The sequence below is a fragment of the Ascaphus truei genome, chromosome 6 (assembly GCF_040206685.1).
Source record: "Ascaphus truei isolate aAscTru1 chromosome 6, aAscTru1.hap1, whole genome shotgun sequence".
NCBI classification, from domain to species: domain Eukaryota; kingdom Metazoa; phylum Chordata; class Amphibia; order Anura; family Ascaphidae; genus Ascaphus; species Ascaphus truei.
Window position 1 is genome coordinate 66991222 of NC_134488.1, and position 15000 is coordinate 67006221.

General features: G+C 48.1%; 1 protein-coding gene across 3 annotated transcripts in view; it reads left to right on the top strand.

Annotated features, from left to right (window-relative positions):
• Positions 1–15000, top strand: part of NHSL3 (NHS like 3) — a 31760-nt gene that overhangs the window by 1950 nt on the left and 14810 nt on the right. Inside the window, exon 1 of one of the 3 annotated variants that reach the window (XM_075604708.1) lies at positions 6234–6342. The exons of the other annotated variants lie outside the window; for them this stretch is intronic. Coding sequence (XP_075460823.1) covers positions 6249–6342 — 94 coding nt within the window. The 5' untranslated portion in view covers positions 6234–6248. Of the gene's footprint in view, positions 1–6233; positions 6343–15000 lie in introns of those variants that run through there. 3 annotated transcript variants of the gene reach the window in all.

Consider the following 15000-nt stretch of genomic DNA (forward strand, 5'->3'; position numbering starts at 1 on the left):
TACTGTAGATTAGAGTTAAGGTTATCAGGAAAAGGTACATGAAAATGTATGTACGTGGGTGTATTCTAGTATGTGTTCGTGGACAAAAACTTGTGTGTGCATGCGACACTGTGTCCGTGCATGTGTAATACAGTTTCAATGTGTGTGCCTTTATGTAAGTGTACATTTTGAGTGCACGAGCACAGTTTGAAAGTGCACTTGTGTGCAGTTTGAATTTGTGCATGCACGTATACATTTTGAATGTGTCTATGCATGTGTGTGCATACAGTTTCCATGTGTTTATGTAAGTGTACATTTTGAATGCGCAAGCACACAGTTTGAAAGCGCACTTGTGTATACAATTTGACTGTCGTGTGTATAGTTTGTGTGCATGTCTGTGTGTACAGTGTGCGAGCACATGCTTACAGTTTGAATGTGTGTATCCAGGAGAGACTTGAAAACGACAGGTAACTCTCAATGTATTACTTCCTGGTAAACCATTTTATAAATAAATTCCTGTGTGTACAGTTTGAATGTGTGCATTCCTGTGTGTGTACAATTTGAATGTGTGCATTTGTGTGTGGTCTTAATCATCAGTGAAAGGGGTTTATTTTGCCAAGAAATCCAACGTTTCGACAGTAATACTGCCTTTCTCAAGGTGTAGGCTCCCCATGTGAGAGGCAGTATTACTGTCGAAACGCTGGATTTCTTGGCACAATAAACCCCTTTCACTGATGATTAAGACTGTGTGCCTGATTCTTCTTCACTGGATCACATTGGGACTTCAGGAGCTCCCCAGGACCAGCACACCAGCGGTTAAGTACCCCACTATCACCTATGTAGAGTGCGTGCACTGCCATTATTTCATTCCTGTGTGTGTACAGTTTGAATGTGTGCATGCCTGTGTGTGTGCACAGTTTGAATGTGTGCATGCCTGTGTGTGTACATGTGTGTGTGGTTTTATCCCTGCTCTTTCCCTAAAGTGTCTAACATGACACAGACTTCCCTTCCGTCCTGTGTTTCACACCCACTTCCCCCCAGAGCAGCGTGTCGCACGCTGGGTGTATCCGTGTGTGTGCATGCTATCCCAGCTCTGAGCTGCAGGTCACATCCCTCTAACAGATTATCTGCTAAAATCACTCCTCTGCTCTCCATGTAATTGTGTTTTTCTGCACACACACAAAAAAAAATGAACTGTGTCTGTGGCCTCTTAACACCCTGTGCAGCAGTGCTGGGTATTGTGTGTAACCAACGCTGTGCATTTTGTGCTGACATACCCAGGTTATATAGTGTGTGCGCTCTGGTGATGGGCACGCGTGGTACTCTCCTGATGCCCACCTCTGGCTCAGATCCTCTCCTGGCATCATCTTCTAATCTCAGGCTCTGCGTGTGTTCATCATTTGCACAGACTCAGCACGACCAAAGCAGCTAGCGCAGCTAAAACGTGGGTGTTTTTGTGGTACAGATTAGGAAAACATCATGGAGGCAGCCATATTGATTGTGACCCGCAGATTAATTGGCGAGCGGTTTGTTGGAACTCCTGGCAGTGTTTATTAACCCCTCCACTACCAACAGGGCAGCATTGCATTGTGTAATTGAACAACCAGTGACACACACTTTTTGGATGAACCAAAATTGACCTTTTCTCTGCTTTGATATCCAGGTTTCGAAGTTAGTGACAGACGGTCACTGCCCATGTCGGCCTTGTACTCTCTGAGAGATGTTACCCTAAATGTGTCTCTAGCACTGCACAGTATGCTCTTTTTATATGCAGGCAGGTTAACCCCTCGCTGCCAGAGCACAAGCCACAGCAAGGCACTGTTGCCCTCCTGGCAGTGGAGGGGTTAAGTCAGTAATGAACATATACAGTGTGTGTGTGTGTGTGTGTGTGTGTGTGTGTGTGTGTGTGTGTGTATTGATGTGACTGGCACACTTACAATTACTCTTTTAATGCAGTATAATACAGTATATTGCTATGTGTTACTGATATATATTGCTCTGTGTGTTACTGATATATATTGCTCTGTGTGTTACTGATATATATTGCTCTGTGTGTTACTGATATATATCACTCCTTGTGTTTTAAATATATATATTGCTCTGCGTGTTACAGATATATATTGTTCTGTGCATTGTAGATCTACGGTATATTGTTTTGCATGTTATAAGTACATATTTCTCTGCATGTTATAGATCATTAGACAAAGTTCACTGTGTGTGTGTGTGTGTGTGTGTGTGTGTGCACGCGCACGCACACGTGTATATATATAAATGTGTGTGTGTGTGTGGCCCTGGTAAGAAATGGGGCTATAGTTCTATACTCCTCCTGGTATAATCCCTGGTAAGGGCAGGTTGCCAGGAGTTATCATGGGTTTCCCCCACTTCAAGCACTGCCCTGAGTGGTAGGGGTAGGTCACCTGACCCTGTGTCAAAGCAAGAGACACAGAGGCGGTGCCTGCTGAGATCATGAGCAGTGCAGTTCCTATTTAGTGCCTGTTCTGTCAGTCTGACAGTAGTGATAGTGAGTTAGGAGGAGAGGAGTGATCAGCTCATGAGTAGAGCTGATCTAGCTATAGTTAGTGAGGTGGACCAAATACCTCTCACCCTGCGTAGGGGGTGATGGAAAAGCTAGCCCCACTCTGGATGCCTTTGGTGCAGAGTGGTGGCAGGGAACATCACAAGGGAGAACAGTTAGTGGACTGTGTATCAACTGTACCTGTCGGCTGCTGCTGCTGCTGCCCAAGAGAATAAAGAGACTGCTGCTTTTAAAGATAATCCTTGTGTGAGACTGGAATCTCTCATCCCTGTGGGGAATCTCTGTGGTAAGGATTCCACCCCGCATTCCTGGGGCTTACTATAGATGGAGGCGCTGCACCATTGAACCAGAACGAAGGCATCCACCCCAGTAACCTGTTCCTGTTATCCCCCATGTCATCGCGGGAGACTCAGGCCCTCCTGTTGCCAGCAGGTATGCACCACACAGAGACACATAGCCGGACCCCAGAACACCTTAGGGGACCCTATCTACGATTGGGAGGGGGGAGATGGGCTAGATTTGGAGGCGCTGCTGAGATTGCTAAGAGCAACAGGACAGGTTTTCAGCGAAGCAGAGCTGAAAGATGTAGGTACACTTTCAGAGCAAGCGCTGCAAAAGGAAGGGCATTTTTGCAGACTAGGGGTAGTCAGGAGAGACAGTCCTCTCGCACAGTACACCCTAGGTGCCCTAGGAGGGTGATGTAAATTTGGATAAAGTGGCTATAGCTGTTCTAGTCGCCTTGAGGCAGATAGTGTAGGATTCCTGTGGGGGTAGCCTGTTAACAAGGTCAGGGACTTCAGCATAGGGTCTGCACTATGAGTGGCCAAAAGTAGGTTGACGCCCAGTACTTAGGAATGCCAAGTACACTAGCCAGTATCCAGAAAACACACCACAGAGTGCTTGTAATGAACCGTCAGCGAGTGCGGTGTACAAGGAGAGAGTTCTGCTTAGCCTGGGGTATGCCATGTGTTATATTCATTGGTTAGAGCACCATTAAGTATAGTGTCTAGGAACGAGTTACACCATAGACACAGAGTAGCGCTATCGTGGGCTTAGAGGGCTCACTAAAGATGGCGACGAGAGATACATGTGCTCTGCGGGGAATGGAGGAGGTTAAAATGGCGACAGCTGTGTCATTCACTGCAACGCGGGTTGCAGCCGATCCAAAATGGTGACTCCCGCCAAGCCTAGATCGCGCACGTGCTGCGTGCAAGCAGGCTGCATGAGAAATGTGGCGAGAGATGTGCAGGGGTTTGGCGCCGAACCCAGATCCCCAGCCAAAAGAAGGGAACGGTGCGAAAGCCGAAGCCACACCCACCTGTGCAGTGACTGGCCGACGGACGAAGCCACGTCACACAAAGAGAGAGAGAGTGCCCCTCCTCTTGTTTCCACCAGAGGGAGGGGGCACACCAAGAACCAATCCTCACAGTCTTCCCCAGCGGAAGGTGGGACGTGAGGCTGAGGAACTTCACTTCTGCTTGACTGGAGAAGGAGAAGGAGCTAAGTGTGTGAAGAGTAAGCTGAGCGAATCAACCCCTGCGCAAAAGATGGCTGACTTAAGCGTAATGACTTATCAGCTTCCAGGAGGCTTCCTGGTTGTGGAGGTTGATGGCCGAGAATATCTGCGGTGCCTGTGCGTCCAATGCAGGTCACCCGGACCGGCCCCAAGTACAACGACACGGTGCCAACAGTGTGGCACGTTCTACCTCTGGCCTATTGAGCCATGCCCTACAATAGTGACCCCGCGAGATGCCTCTCCAGCGACGCTGATCAAGATAGAGGCAGAGGCTAAGGCTGCCCTGGTCCCATATGTCACCCCTGCGGTAGGGACCCAGGCCCAGCCACCAAGAGATCTCCCGACGGAGGAGAGCGCGACCGCAGTGGAGGTACCGGAGCTGGCCCGTTTCGTACCCATACCCACTGGCGGTGCCGGAAGGACTCAAGGTGATTACCCAGCGGAGGAGCCGTTGCAGTCCTCGTCGGATGAGAGAGACAGCCTGGCATCGGTGGTGATGCGCCGGCCGGCGGACCACCCCAGCTGTAAAGAAGAAGCCCCACTTACCCCTGAGGTGGAGCAGACGAGTCCGGAGACCCCCCTGACGGCAAGCGCTGGTGCGGCCTGAACCGCGTAGAAGTCCCACGGCCGTGGTGACTCCCAGTGCGGCGGAGATGGAACCCGAGACGGCTCCGGTGGAACCGCAGAGCATCGCAAGACAGCGGAGCGGTAAGAGGACACCACCACCCCCTTATTCCCGCCAGGTGAAGGAGGAACCTGTGGAGAGAGAGGGGCTTGAGGCCTACCTGCCCGTCCGCGACCCCGATGGTCCACCACCGCCCCTTCCGGTCCTCAACGCATTTCCGGTGCAAGACCAAGGAGCGGATGGAGATTCCGTGACGACCAACGATTACGTCACTTCCGGGTCGGACTGGCGCAGAGGCCTGGAAGCTTTGATTGCTTCCATAAGGAGAGCTGGGCTGGACGCAGAGTTCGAGGAGTTTAAGGCCCATGTAGCCAAGCGGGGAGCCCGAAGCATTGCCGCAAGAGACAGTAAGAAAATACCTACAGGTCGTGGCATCGCCCGACTCAGAGACACTGTAATGGACTTTGGCGATCCCATGGTCACCGTCCCTAGCGCCATTGCCCCGGCCACTGCCCCTGCCCCGTCACGTGTCGTGCCACCGGGTCCTAGTGGGAGTAAGCTGGATAAGACGCCCAAGTTTTCAACTGATTGGCGGGATTGGGTGACAAGTGATGAGGGTTCTGATGGGGAGATACCATTGTCAAGTTTTGTACATGTACGTAACCCCACTGTGTTTAATCCTGTTTCTAGAGGTAGGGCCCGAGGGTCCCAGTCTACTGCAAAAGCGGGTCCCGTAAGTCCCAAACCACCTAAGATGAATCCCACGGTTTATAAGAATGTCATTAGAGGGAGGCGTAAAGGCTCGCACTCTACTGAGGCAGAGACATACGGTGTATCCTCCAGAGCAGAGTCTGAGGAAGGTATGAGTGTGTCATCCTCATATGAGCACCGAGACAAATGGTGGGCACCGTTATTCACAGGGTATCATGAGGGGATGGACCACACCAGATTTGTGTTAATAAAGAAAGATTGTAGAGCACTGGTGGGACGCAGGCACCTATTCTCCACAGGAGGTTGCCGACGAGTTAGATAACAGGTGGAGAGAAATTATGCAAAAGGTGATTACCCCCAAAGGCTCATCTATTCTGTACGATGATGTTGCGCCTGAGGAGCCAAAGTACTGGGTACTGCCAGGAAAGGCTGGGAACCGGAAACTTACTAAATTAATTAGGGCAGACAGAGCCATTGAGGCGAGATACCAGCAATCTCATGGATATGAGTTTCCATACGTGCCAGAGCCGATAATGCAGGAGATCGAGGACCAGAGAGACACCTGGCTCAGAGATGCAGTCCTTGAACACTTGAGGATTAAGTTTGGTAGCACTACCTACATAAGGGAGGATAAAATATGTTCTGCGATAAAGGCTTGGAGTACAGGTAGGAATATATTTATGCATAACATCCTGTACAGACCGGAGAATGGGCCTGTACAACCCTTCTTTGTTAAAATTGTGGATCACAATGGGCGGGAAGTGAAGAAGCCTGATCCCCGTCATTATTATTGAGTTAGGGTTCTCCATGTTGGGAGTTTCCCATTGTGTTATGTCGCCATCATGGGTGTTACAGTCTAGTGCACACAATATTGATTAACTATGTTTTGTATGTTCACAGATTGTTCACCTGCAGGATGGTCCAGCAAATTAGGTCCAAGTGGGGACCATTGGATTCCACCTGAGTGTAGCCCTGGTAAGTAATGGGGCTATAGTTCTATCCTCCTCCTGGTATAATCCCTGGTAAGGGCAGGTTGCCAGGAGTTATCATGGGTTTCCCCCACTTCAAGCACTGCCCTGAGTGGTGGAGGTAGGTCACCTGACCCTGTGTCAAAGCAAGAGACACAGGGGCGGTGCCTGCTGAGATCATGAGCAGTGCAGTTCCTATTTAGTGTCTGTTCTGTCAGTCTGACAGTAGTGATAGTGAGTTAGGAGGAGAGGAATGATCAGCTCATGAGTAGAGCTGATCTAGCTATAGTTAGTGAGGTGGACCAAATACCTCTCACCCTGCGTAGGGGGTGAGGGAAGAGCTAGCCCCACTCTGGATGCCTTTGGTGCAGAGTGGTGGCAGGGAACATCACAAGGGAGAACAGTTAGTGGACTGTGTATCAACTGTACCTGTTGGCTGCTGCCCAAGAGAATAAAGAGACTGCTGCTTTTAAAGATAATCCTTGTGTGAGACTGGAATCTCTCATCCCTGTGGGGAATCTCTGTGGTAAGGATTCCACCCCGCATTCCTGGGGCTTACTATAGATGGAGACGCTGCACTATTGAACCAGAACGAAGGCATCCACCCCAGTAACCTGTTCCTGTTATCCCCCATGTCATCGCGGGAGACTCAGGCCCTCCTGTTGCCAGCAGCTATGCACCACACAGAGACACCTAGCCAGACCCCAGAACACCTTAGGGGACCCTATCTGCGATTTGGGAGGGGGAAGATGGGCTAGATATATATATGGATTGCTTGGTGGGTATGTATGTATGTATATATATATTTGTGTATCTGTGTTTTATAGATATATAGTGCTGTGCGTGTTACAGGTGTGTATATATACAGCGCTTTGTGTTAAATATATATGCCACAGATATTGGCTATATGTCTATGAGTGCTATAGGTGTGTATTGCTCTGCGTGTTATATATATCGCTTTGTGTGATTTATATACATACACGCACAAAATCAGAGAACAGAAGGACAGGTAGTCGCATGTTTAGTGATCAGCATTTCGTCCCCCTGGGGCATTTTTCAAGATATATAGCTCTGCATGTTAAAGATATATATTGCACTTCTCATGCTATATATTTCTATTGCTATGCATGTTAGATATATACTGCTCTGAGTGCTATTGATACTGTACATATTGCTCTGTATGCTGTATACTGCTCTGTGTGCTGTAGATACTGTATGTATTGCTGTGCAGGCTATAGAGACTGTATGTATTGCTGTGCATGCTATAGAGACTGTATGTATTGCTGTGCAGGCTATAGAGACTGTATGTATTGCTGTGCAGGCTATAGAGACTGTATGTATTGCTGTGCAGGCTATAGATACTATATGTATTGCTGTGCAGGCTATAGATACTGTATGTATTGCTGTGCAGGCTATAGATACTATATGTATTGCTGTGCAGGCTATAGAGACTATTTATTTATAAAATGTTTTACCAGGAAGTAATACATTGAGAGTTACCTCTCGTTTTCAAGTATGTCCTGGGCACAGAGCTATGATGACAAATAATACATGGTTACAAATACATCGTTACATAAGTGAACAGGGTATACATTATATACAAGACATAGCATGCACAGTTAGAGATAATATATACAAGCATACCCCTGTTTAAGGACACTCACTTTAAATACACTCGCGAGTAAGGACATATCGCCAAATAGGCAAACGGCAGCTCACGCATGCGCCTGTCAGCACGTTCTGAACAGCAATACCGACTACTTGTACCGAAGCTGTGCGCAAGCGGGGAGACTATAGAGCATGTTACAAATGCGTTATTTACATCAGTTATGCACGTATATGACAATTGCAGAACAGTACATGCATCCATAAGTGGAAAAAAGGTAGTGCTTCACTTTTAAGTACATTTTCGCTTTACATACATGCTCTGGACCCATTGCGTACGTTAATGCGGGGTATGCCTGTATTATAGGCGTATATAACAGTTACAGACCAGATTAAAATGTGAGATCTTTAGTTTTGAAAGAACTTAGACTGGTGGTGGCTGTGAGAGTCTCCAGTAGACTTCCAGTTTTGGGGTGCACGGTAAGAGGAGTAGAGTCCGGAAACTCTGAACCTTGGGACCATGAACAGTCTTTTGGAGTCAGATCTAAGATAAGTGCTGCATGTGGTGGGGGTGAGGAACTTGTTCAGATAGATGGGTAACTTGCCCAGAAAGTATTTGAAGGCAAGACTGGAGAGATGAACTTTGCGCCTAGACTCAAGTGATGACCAATCTAGTTCTTTGAGCATTTCGCAGTGATGTGTGTTGTAGTTGCATTGAAGAACAAAACGGCATATTGAATTGTAGAGGGTATCAAGTTTGCTAAGGTGGGTTTGGGGTGCTGAGCTGTATACTATGTCCCCATAGTCGATAATTGGCATTAGCATCTGCTGTGCAATACGCTTTCTGACCAGCAGACTAAGGCTAAGGCCCCGCTCCCTCAGTCAGCGCGCCCGCACTGCAGGGGCGCTGACAGACACAGACCGCGATATGCGGTTTGTAGGGAGCCGGGAGGGTGGGGGGCGGGATCTGGTCGTGGTGCCGTCCACCCCCCCACACACACACACACATACATACTCACACTTTAACCCGCACCTCCTTCCCTGCTCCCCGCCCAAGGCGCCTCCCATCTAGCTCCTTCCCTCCCCTCCTCCCCATTGGCTGACTCGCGTACCACGTGATGCGTCAGCGCCGAAAATCACTAGATTCTTGCAGCATCGGCCGGCTGACACGTCACAGTACGTAGTCAGCCCTGCCGGAAGGAGGCAGCGGGTGCAGGGACCATTCGGGCAAGGGTCTGGTGGTTCGCGGCCGCGTGCCCTGCCGTCCGCAGCGGGTTCGCAGCCTTAGGGAGGATTTGTTCCTATAAAGCACACCTAGTTTGGCATAGGTTTTGGATGTCAAGCTATCGATGTGCCACCAAAATGTTAAATGGGAGTCAAACCATATGCCCAAGTATTTAAAACTAGTAACCGGAGTTAGGGTGGTGTTAGCGTTGGTTCTGATCTGGAGCTCAGTCATTGGAAGCTTAAAAAAATTAGCCTTGGTCCCAGATACCATTGTTAGTCTTGTCAGTCTTTAAAAACAGTTTGTTTTGGGAAATCCAATTTTCAAGTCTCAAAAAGTCAGATGGAAGTATGTGTTGAAGGTCAGAGAGGCTAGGGCTGTGTGCATATAGGATTGTGTCATCTGCATAAATGTGTATTGAGGCTTCCTTACAAGCTGTGGGAAGATCATTGATGAACACTGAGAAGAGTAGGGGCCCCAGAACAGAGCCTTGCGGGACGCCACAGGTGATATCCAGGGGGTTGGTGTTAGAGCCTGAGATGGACACATGTTGGGATTTACCTGATATGTAGGATTAAAACCAGTTTAAAGCATGCTTCCCTATTCCAGAGCACTGGAGTTTGTTAAGCAAGATAACATGATCAACAGTATCAAAAGCCTTAGCAAAATCGAGACTGTATGTTTTGCTGTGCAGGCTATAGAGACTGTATGTACTGCTATAGAGACTGTATGTATTGCTATAGAGACTGTAGGTATTGCTGCGCAGGATATAGAGACTGTATGTACTGCTATAGAGACTGTATGTGTTGCTATAGAGACTGTATGTACTGCTATAGAGACACTATGTATTGCTATAGAGACACTATGTATTGCTATAGAGACACTATGTACTGCTGTAGAGACACTATGTACTGCTGTAGAGACACTATGTATTGCTATAGAGACACTATGTACTGCTATAGAGACACTATGTACTGCTATAGAGACACTATGTACTGCTATAGAGACACTATGTACTGCTGTAGAGACACTATGTACTGCTATAGAGACACTATGTACTGCTATAGAGACACTATGTACTGCTATAGAGACACTATGTACTGCTATAGAGACACTATGTACTGCTGTAGAGACACTATGTACTGCTGTAGAGACACTATGTACTGCTATAGAGACACTATGTACTGCTATAGAGACACTATGTACTGCTATAGAGACACTATATACTGCTATAGAGACAGTATGTACTGCTATAGAGACTGTATATACTGCTATAGAGACACTATATACTGCTATAGAGACAGTATGTACTGCTATAGAGACTGTATGTATTGCTGCGCAGGATATAGAGACTGTATGTACTGCTATAGAGACTGTATGTACTGCTATAGAGACTGTATGTACTGCTATAGAGACTGTATGTACTGCTATAGAGACTGTATGTACTGCTATAGAGACTATGTACTGCTATAGAGACTGTATGTACTGCTATAGAGACTGTATGTACTGCTATAGAGACTGTATGTACTGCTATAGAGACTATGTACTGCTATAGAGACTGTATGTACTGCTATAGAGACTGTATGTACTGCTATAGAGACTATGTACTGCTATGGAGACTATGTACTGCTATAGAGACTGTATGTACTGCTATAGAGACTATGTACTGCTATAGAGACTGTATGTACTGCTATAGAGACTGTATGTACTGCTATAGAGACTGTATGTACTGCTATAGAGACTGTATGTACGGCTATAGAGACACTATGTACGGCTATAGAGACACTATGTACGGCTATAGAGACTGTATGTACTGCTATAGAGACACTATGTACTGCTATAGAGACACTATGTACTGCTATAGAGACTGTATGTACGGCTATAGAGACTGTATGTACTGCTATAGAGACTGTATGTACTGCTATAGAGACTATGTACTGCTATAGAGACTGTATGTACTGCTATAGAGACTGTATGTACTGCTATAGAGACTGTATGTACGGCTATAGAGACACTATGTACGGCTATAGAGACACTATGTACTGCTATAGAGACTGTATGTACTGCTATAGAGACTGTATGTACTGCTATAGAGACTGTATGTACTGCTATAGAGACTGTATGTACTGCTATAGAGACTGTATGTACTGCTATAGAGACTGTATGTACTGCTATAGAGACTGTATGTACTGCTATAGAGACACTATGTACTGCTATAGAGACACTATGTACTGCTATAGAGACTGTATGTACGGCTATAGAGACTGTATGTACTGCTATAGAGACTGTATGTACTGCTGTAGAGACACTATGTACTGCTATAGAGACTGTATGTACTGCTATAGAGACTATGTACTGCTATAGAGACACTATGTACGGCTATAGAGACACTATGTACGGCTATAGAGACTGTATGTACTGCTATAGAGACTGTATGTACTGCTATAGAGACTATGTACTGCTATAGAGACTGTATGTACTGCTATAGAGACTGTATGTACTGCTATAGAGACTGGATGTACTGCTATAGAGACTGTATGTACTGCTATAGAGACTATGTACTGCTATAGAGACTGTATGTACTGCTATAGAGACTGGATGTACTGCTATAGAGACTGGATGTACTGCTATAGAGACTGTATGTACTGCTATAGAGACTGTATGTACTGCTATAGAGACTGTATGTACTGCTATAGAGACTGTATGTACTGCTATAGAGACTGTATGTACTGCTATAGAGACTGGATGTACTGCTATAGAGACTGGATGTACTGCTATAGAGACTGTATGTACTGCTATAGAGACTGGATGTACTGCTATAGAGACTGTATGTACTGCTATAGAGACTGTATGTACTGCTATAGAGACTGTATGTACTGCTATAGAGACTGTATGTACTGCTATAGAGACTGTATGTACTGCTATAGAGACTGTATGTACTGCTATAGAGACTGGATGTACTGCTATAGAGACTGGATGTACTGCTATAGAGATTGTATGTACTGCTATAGAGACTGTATGTACTGCTATAGAGACTGTATGTACTGCTATAGAGACTGTATGTACTGCTATAGAGACTGTATGTACTGCTATAGAGACTGTATGTATTGCCGTGCTGTGCGTTTCATGCCCCTCGCAGTGCAGGAGCACATCTGGACTTCTGAGTACTTGGAAGATATTCCTGCTCTGAAATTCTTTACCAAGTTTGGTGATAAATCTGTTTTGGTTCTTTTTTTTAATGGATGAAAAATTCACATTTTAAGCAAACTGCCCCCCCAGTGTTTTGTAGTGTCAGTGCTGAGGGCTTCACTATACCCGCGTAGCGGGGGGAGGCCGAGCTGCAGGGGGCGGGGAGGCAGAGCTGCTGGAGGGGAGACTGCACCATGTGGGGGCGGGTGTGTGGGGTGTGTGGGGTGTGTGGGGTGTGTGGGGTGTGTGGGGTGTGCAATGGTGTATTCACCTTTTGAGCGATGTTTCTGTAATTGAGCCGAGATAGCTCCCGGACTGGTTGGGGGGGGTTGGGAGGGGTGGGGGGGAGGGGAACTGTATGTTAACAGGTCATCCCGGCTGGCTAGGGGGGGATACTGTGGTTTAGCGGGACCTCCAGTCTGGCTAGGGGGTGGGGGAATACTGTGTGTTAGCGGGACACTGTATGTTAGCGGGCCCCCAGCCTGGGTGGGGGGGCGATACTGTATGTTGGCGGGACCTCAGGCTGGTTATGGGGGGATACTGTGTGTTAGCGGGACCCCCAGCCTGGTTATGGGGGGATACTGTGTGTTTGCGGGACCCCCAGCCTGGTTAGGGTGGGGGTACAGTGTGTTAGCGAGCCCCTAAGGCTGGCTAGGGGGGATACTGTGTTGGCGAGCCCCTAAGGCTTGTTAGGGGGTGGGGGTGATGCTGTGTGTTAGCAGGACCCCGAGCCTGGCTAGGTCGGGGGATACTGTGTGTTAGTGAGCCCCTCAGGCTGCCTGGGGGAGGGGTTGATACTGTGTGTTAGTGGGACCCCAGCCTGGGTAGGGGGGGATACTGGGTGTTAGCGGGACCCCCAGTCTGGCTAGGGGGTGGGGGAATACTGTGTGTTAGCGGGACCACCAGCCTGGTTATGGGGGGATACTGTATGTTAGCGGGACCTCAGGCTGGTTAGGGTGGGGATACAGTGTGTTAGCGAGCCCTTAAGGCTGGCTAGGGGGGATACTGTGTGTTACCGAGCCCCTAAGGCTGGTTGGGGGGAGGGGGATACTGTGTGTTTGCGGGATATCAGGCTGGTTAGGGGAGGGGGGGAGGTGATACTATGTGTTAGCGAGACCTCAGGCTGGTTGGGGGGCGGGGGTTGATACTGTGTGTTAGCAGGACCACGAGCCTGGCTAGGTCGGGGGATACTGTGTGTTAGCAGGACCTCAGGCTGGGGGGGGGGGGGGGCGGGGGTTGATACTGTGTGTTACCGAGCCCCTACGGCTGGTTGGGGGGGGGCGGGGGGGATACTGTGTGTTTGCGGGACCTCAGGCTGGTTGGGGGGCGGGGGTTGATACTGTGTGTTAGCAGGACCACGAGCCTGGCTAGGTCGGGGGATACTGTGTGTTAGTGAGCCCCCAGGCTGGGGGGGGCATACTGCACACAGGAATGTTACAGCTGCGGATAACTCACAGGGAGCTCCCGTCCTAACCATAGGTTGGTACAGGGTGCTGCTCTCTCGCTCTCCTACACGTAGCTCTGCTGCTCCCCAGTCTGTGACCCTCAACGACGATTTTGTTCAGTGATGTAGTGTGTGCTCTGTGATCCTCTGTGAGTCATATAGTGCTGACCTGCTGTATTCTCCCACTCAGCCACATGCCCTCGGTGCACTGAGGGAGTCGCTGCGTTTCAACATCAACACCGAAGCTGCTCAGACACATGGAACATGTCCTGTGGTCATATTTAAGATGGCTGCTTTCAGTCTGCTTTCCTTCCGCCAGATTTTAGCGTCCCCTTTACCGAGCACCTGTTCAATTCATTGTTATGTATTGTATTGTATGTCTTTATTTATATAGCGCCATAAATGTACAAAGCGCTTCACAGTAGTAATACATATCATATAAATAACAAATAATATAAATAACAGATCATGAGGATTGTTATGAGGGTGGGGTAGGAAGCGCCTTTGCGTGTATTGATGAAAGGCGTTGTACAGATATGATGATGCTATGATAAAATGAAGATGATTGTACTAGTGACGTGATGCGTGTACTAGTGACGTGATGCGTGTACTAGTGACGTGATGCGTGTACTAGTGACGTGATGCGTGTACTAGTGACGTGATGCGTGTACACGCTCTGAACTTCTTGGTGCCCATGCACTGTGTTGTATGTAAATCTGCAGCGCTCTGTTCCAATGTTGGGGCGTCTCATTGCTCGCTCGGACACCTGCCTCCTTATCTCCCCCTGCGCTCCCTGCCGCCCTCGCGCATTGTGACCTTGTCTGGGATTGTGCCTATTTCTGTGTGAGGCGGCAGCACCGTCCCAGCCCCTGCCTGCAGCAGGATGTGTTTAGATTGCTAGCTCTGCGGGGCAGGTCCTCGCCTCTCACGCTGCGTCAATTTGTATTTTTAACACTCACCCCTCTGTTGTTGCTGTGGCCTGTCACATTGCATATGATCGTGTACAGTACTAAATACATTAGCAGGGCTTTATAAGGATAACATAATAATGACCCTCTCTTGTCTCCCCTCCCTGCTTACCCTCCGAGCTGCGCGTCTCTCGCTAGTGCATAGGAAGTAGAGGGGTTATAAACCCCATAGTTTGTGTTATTTGTTGCGATTCTTAGTACTGTGAGCGCATAATAACGAGATCATGACACATG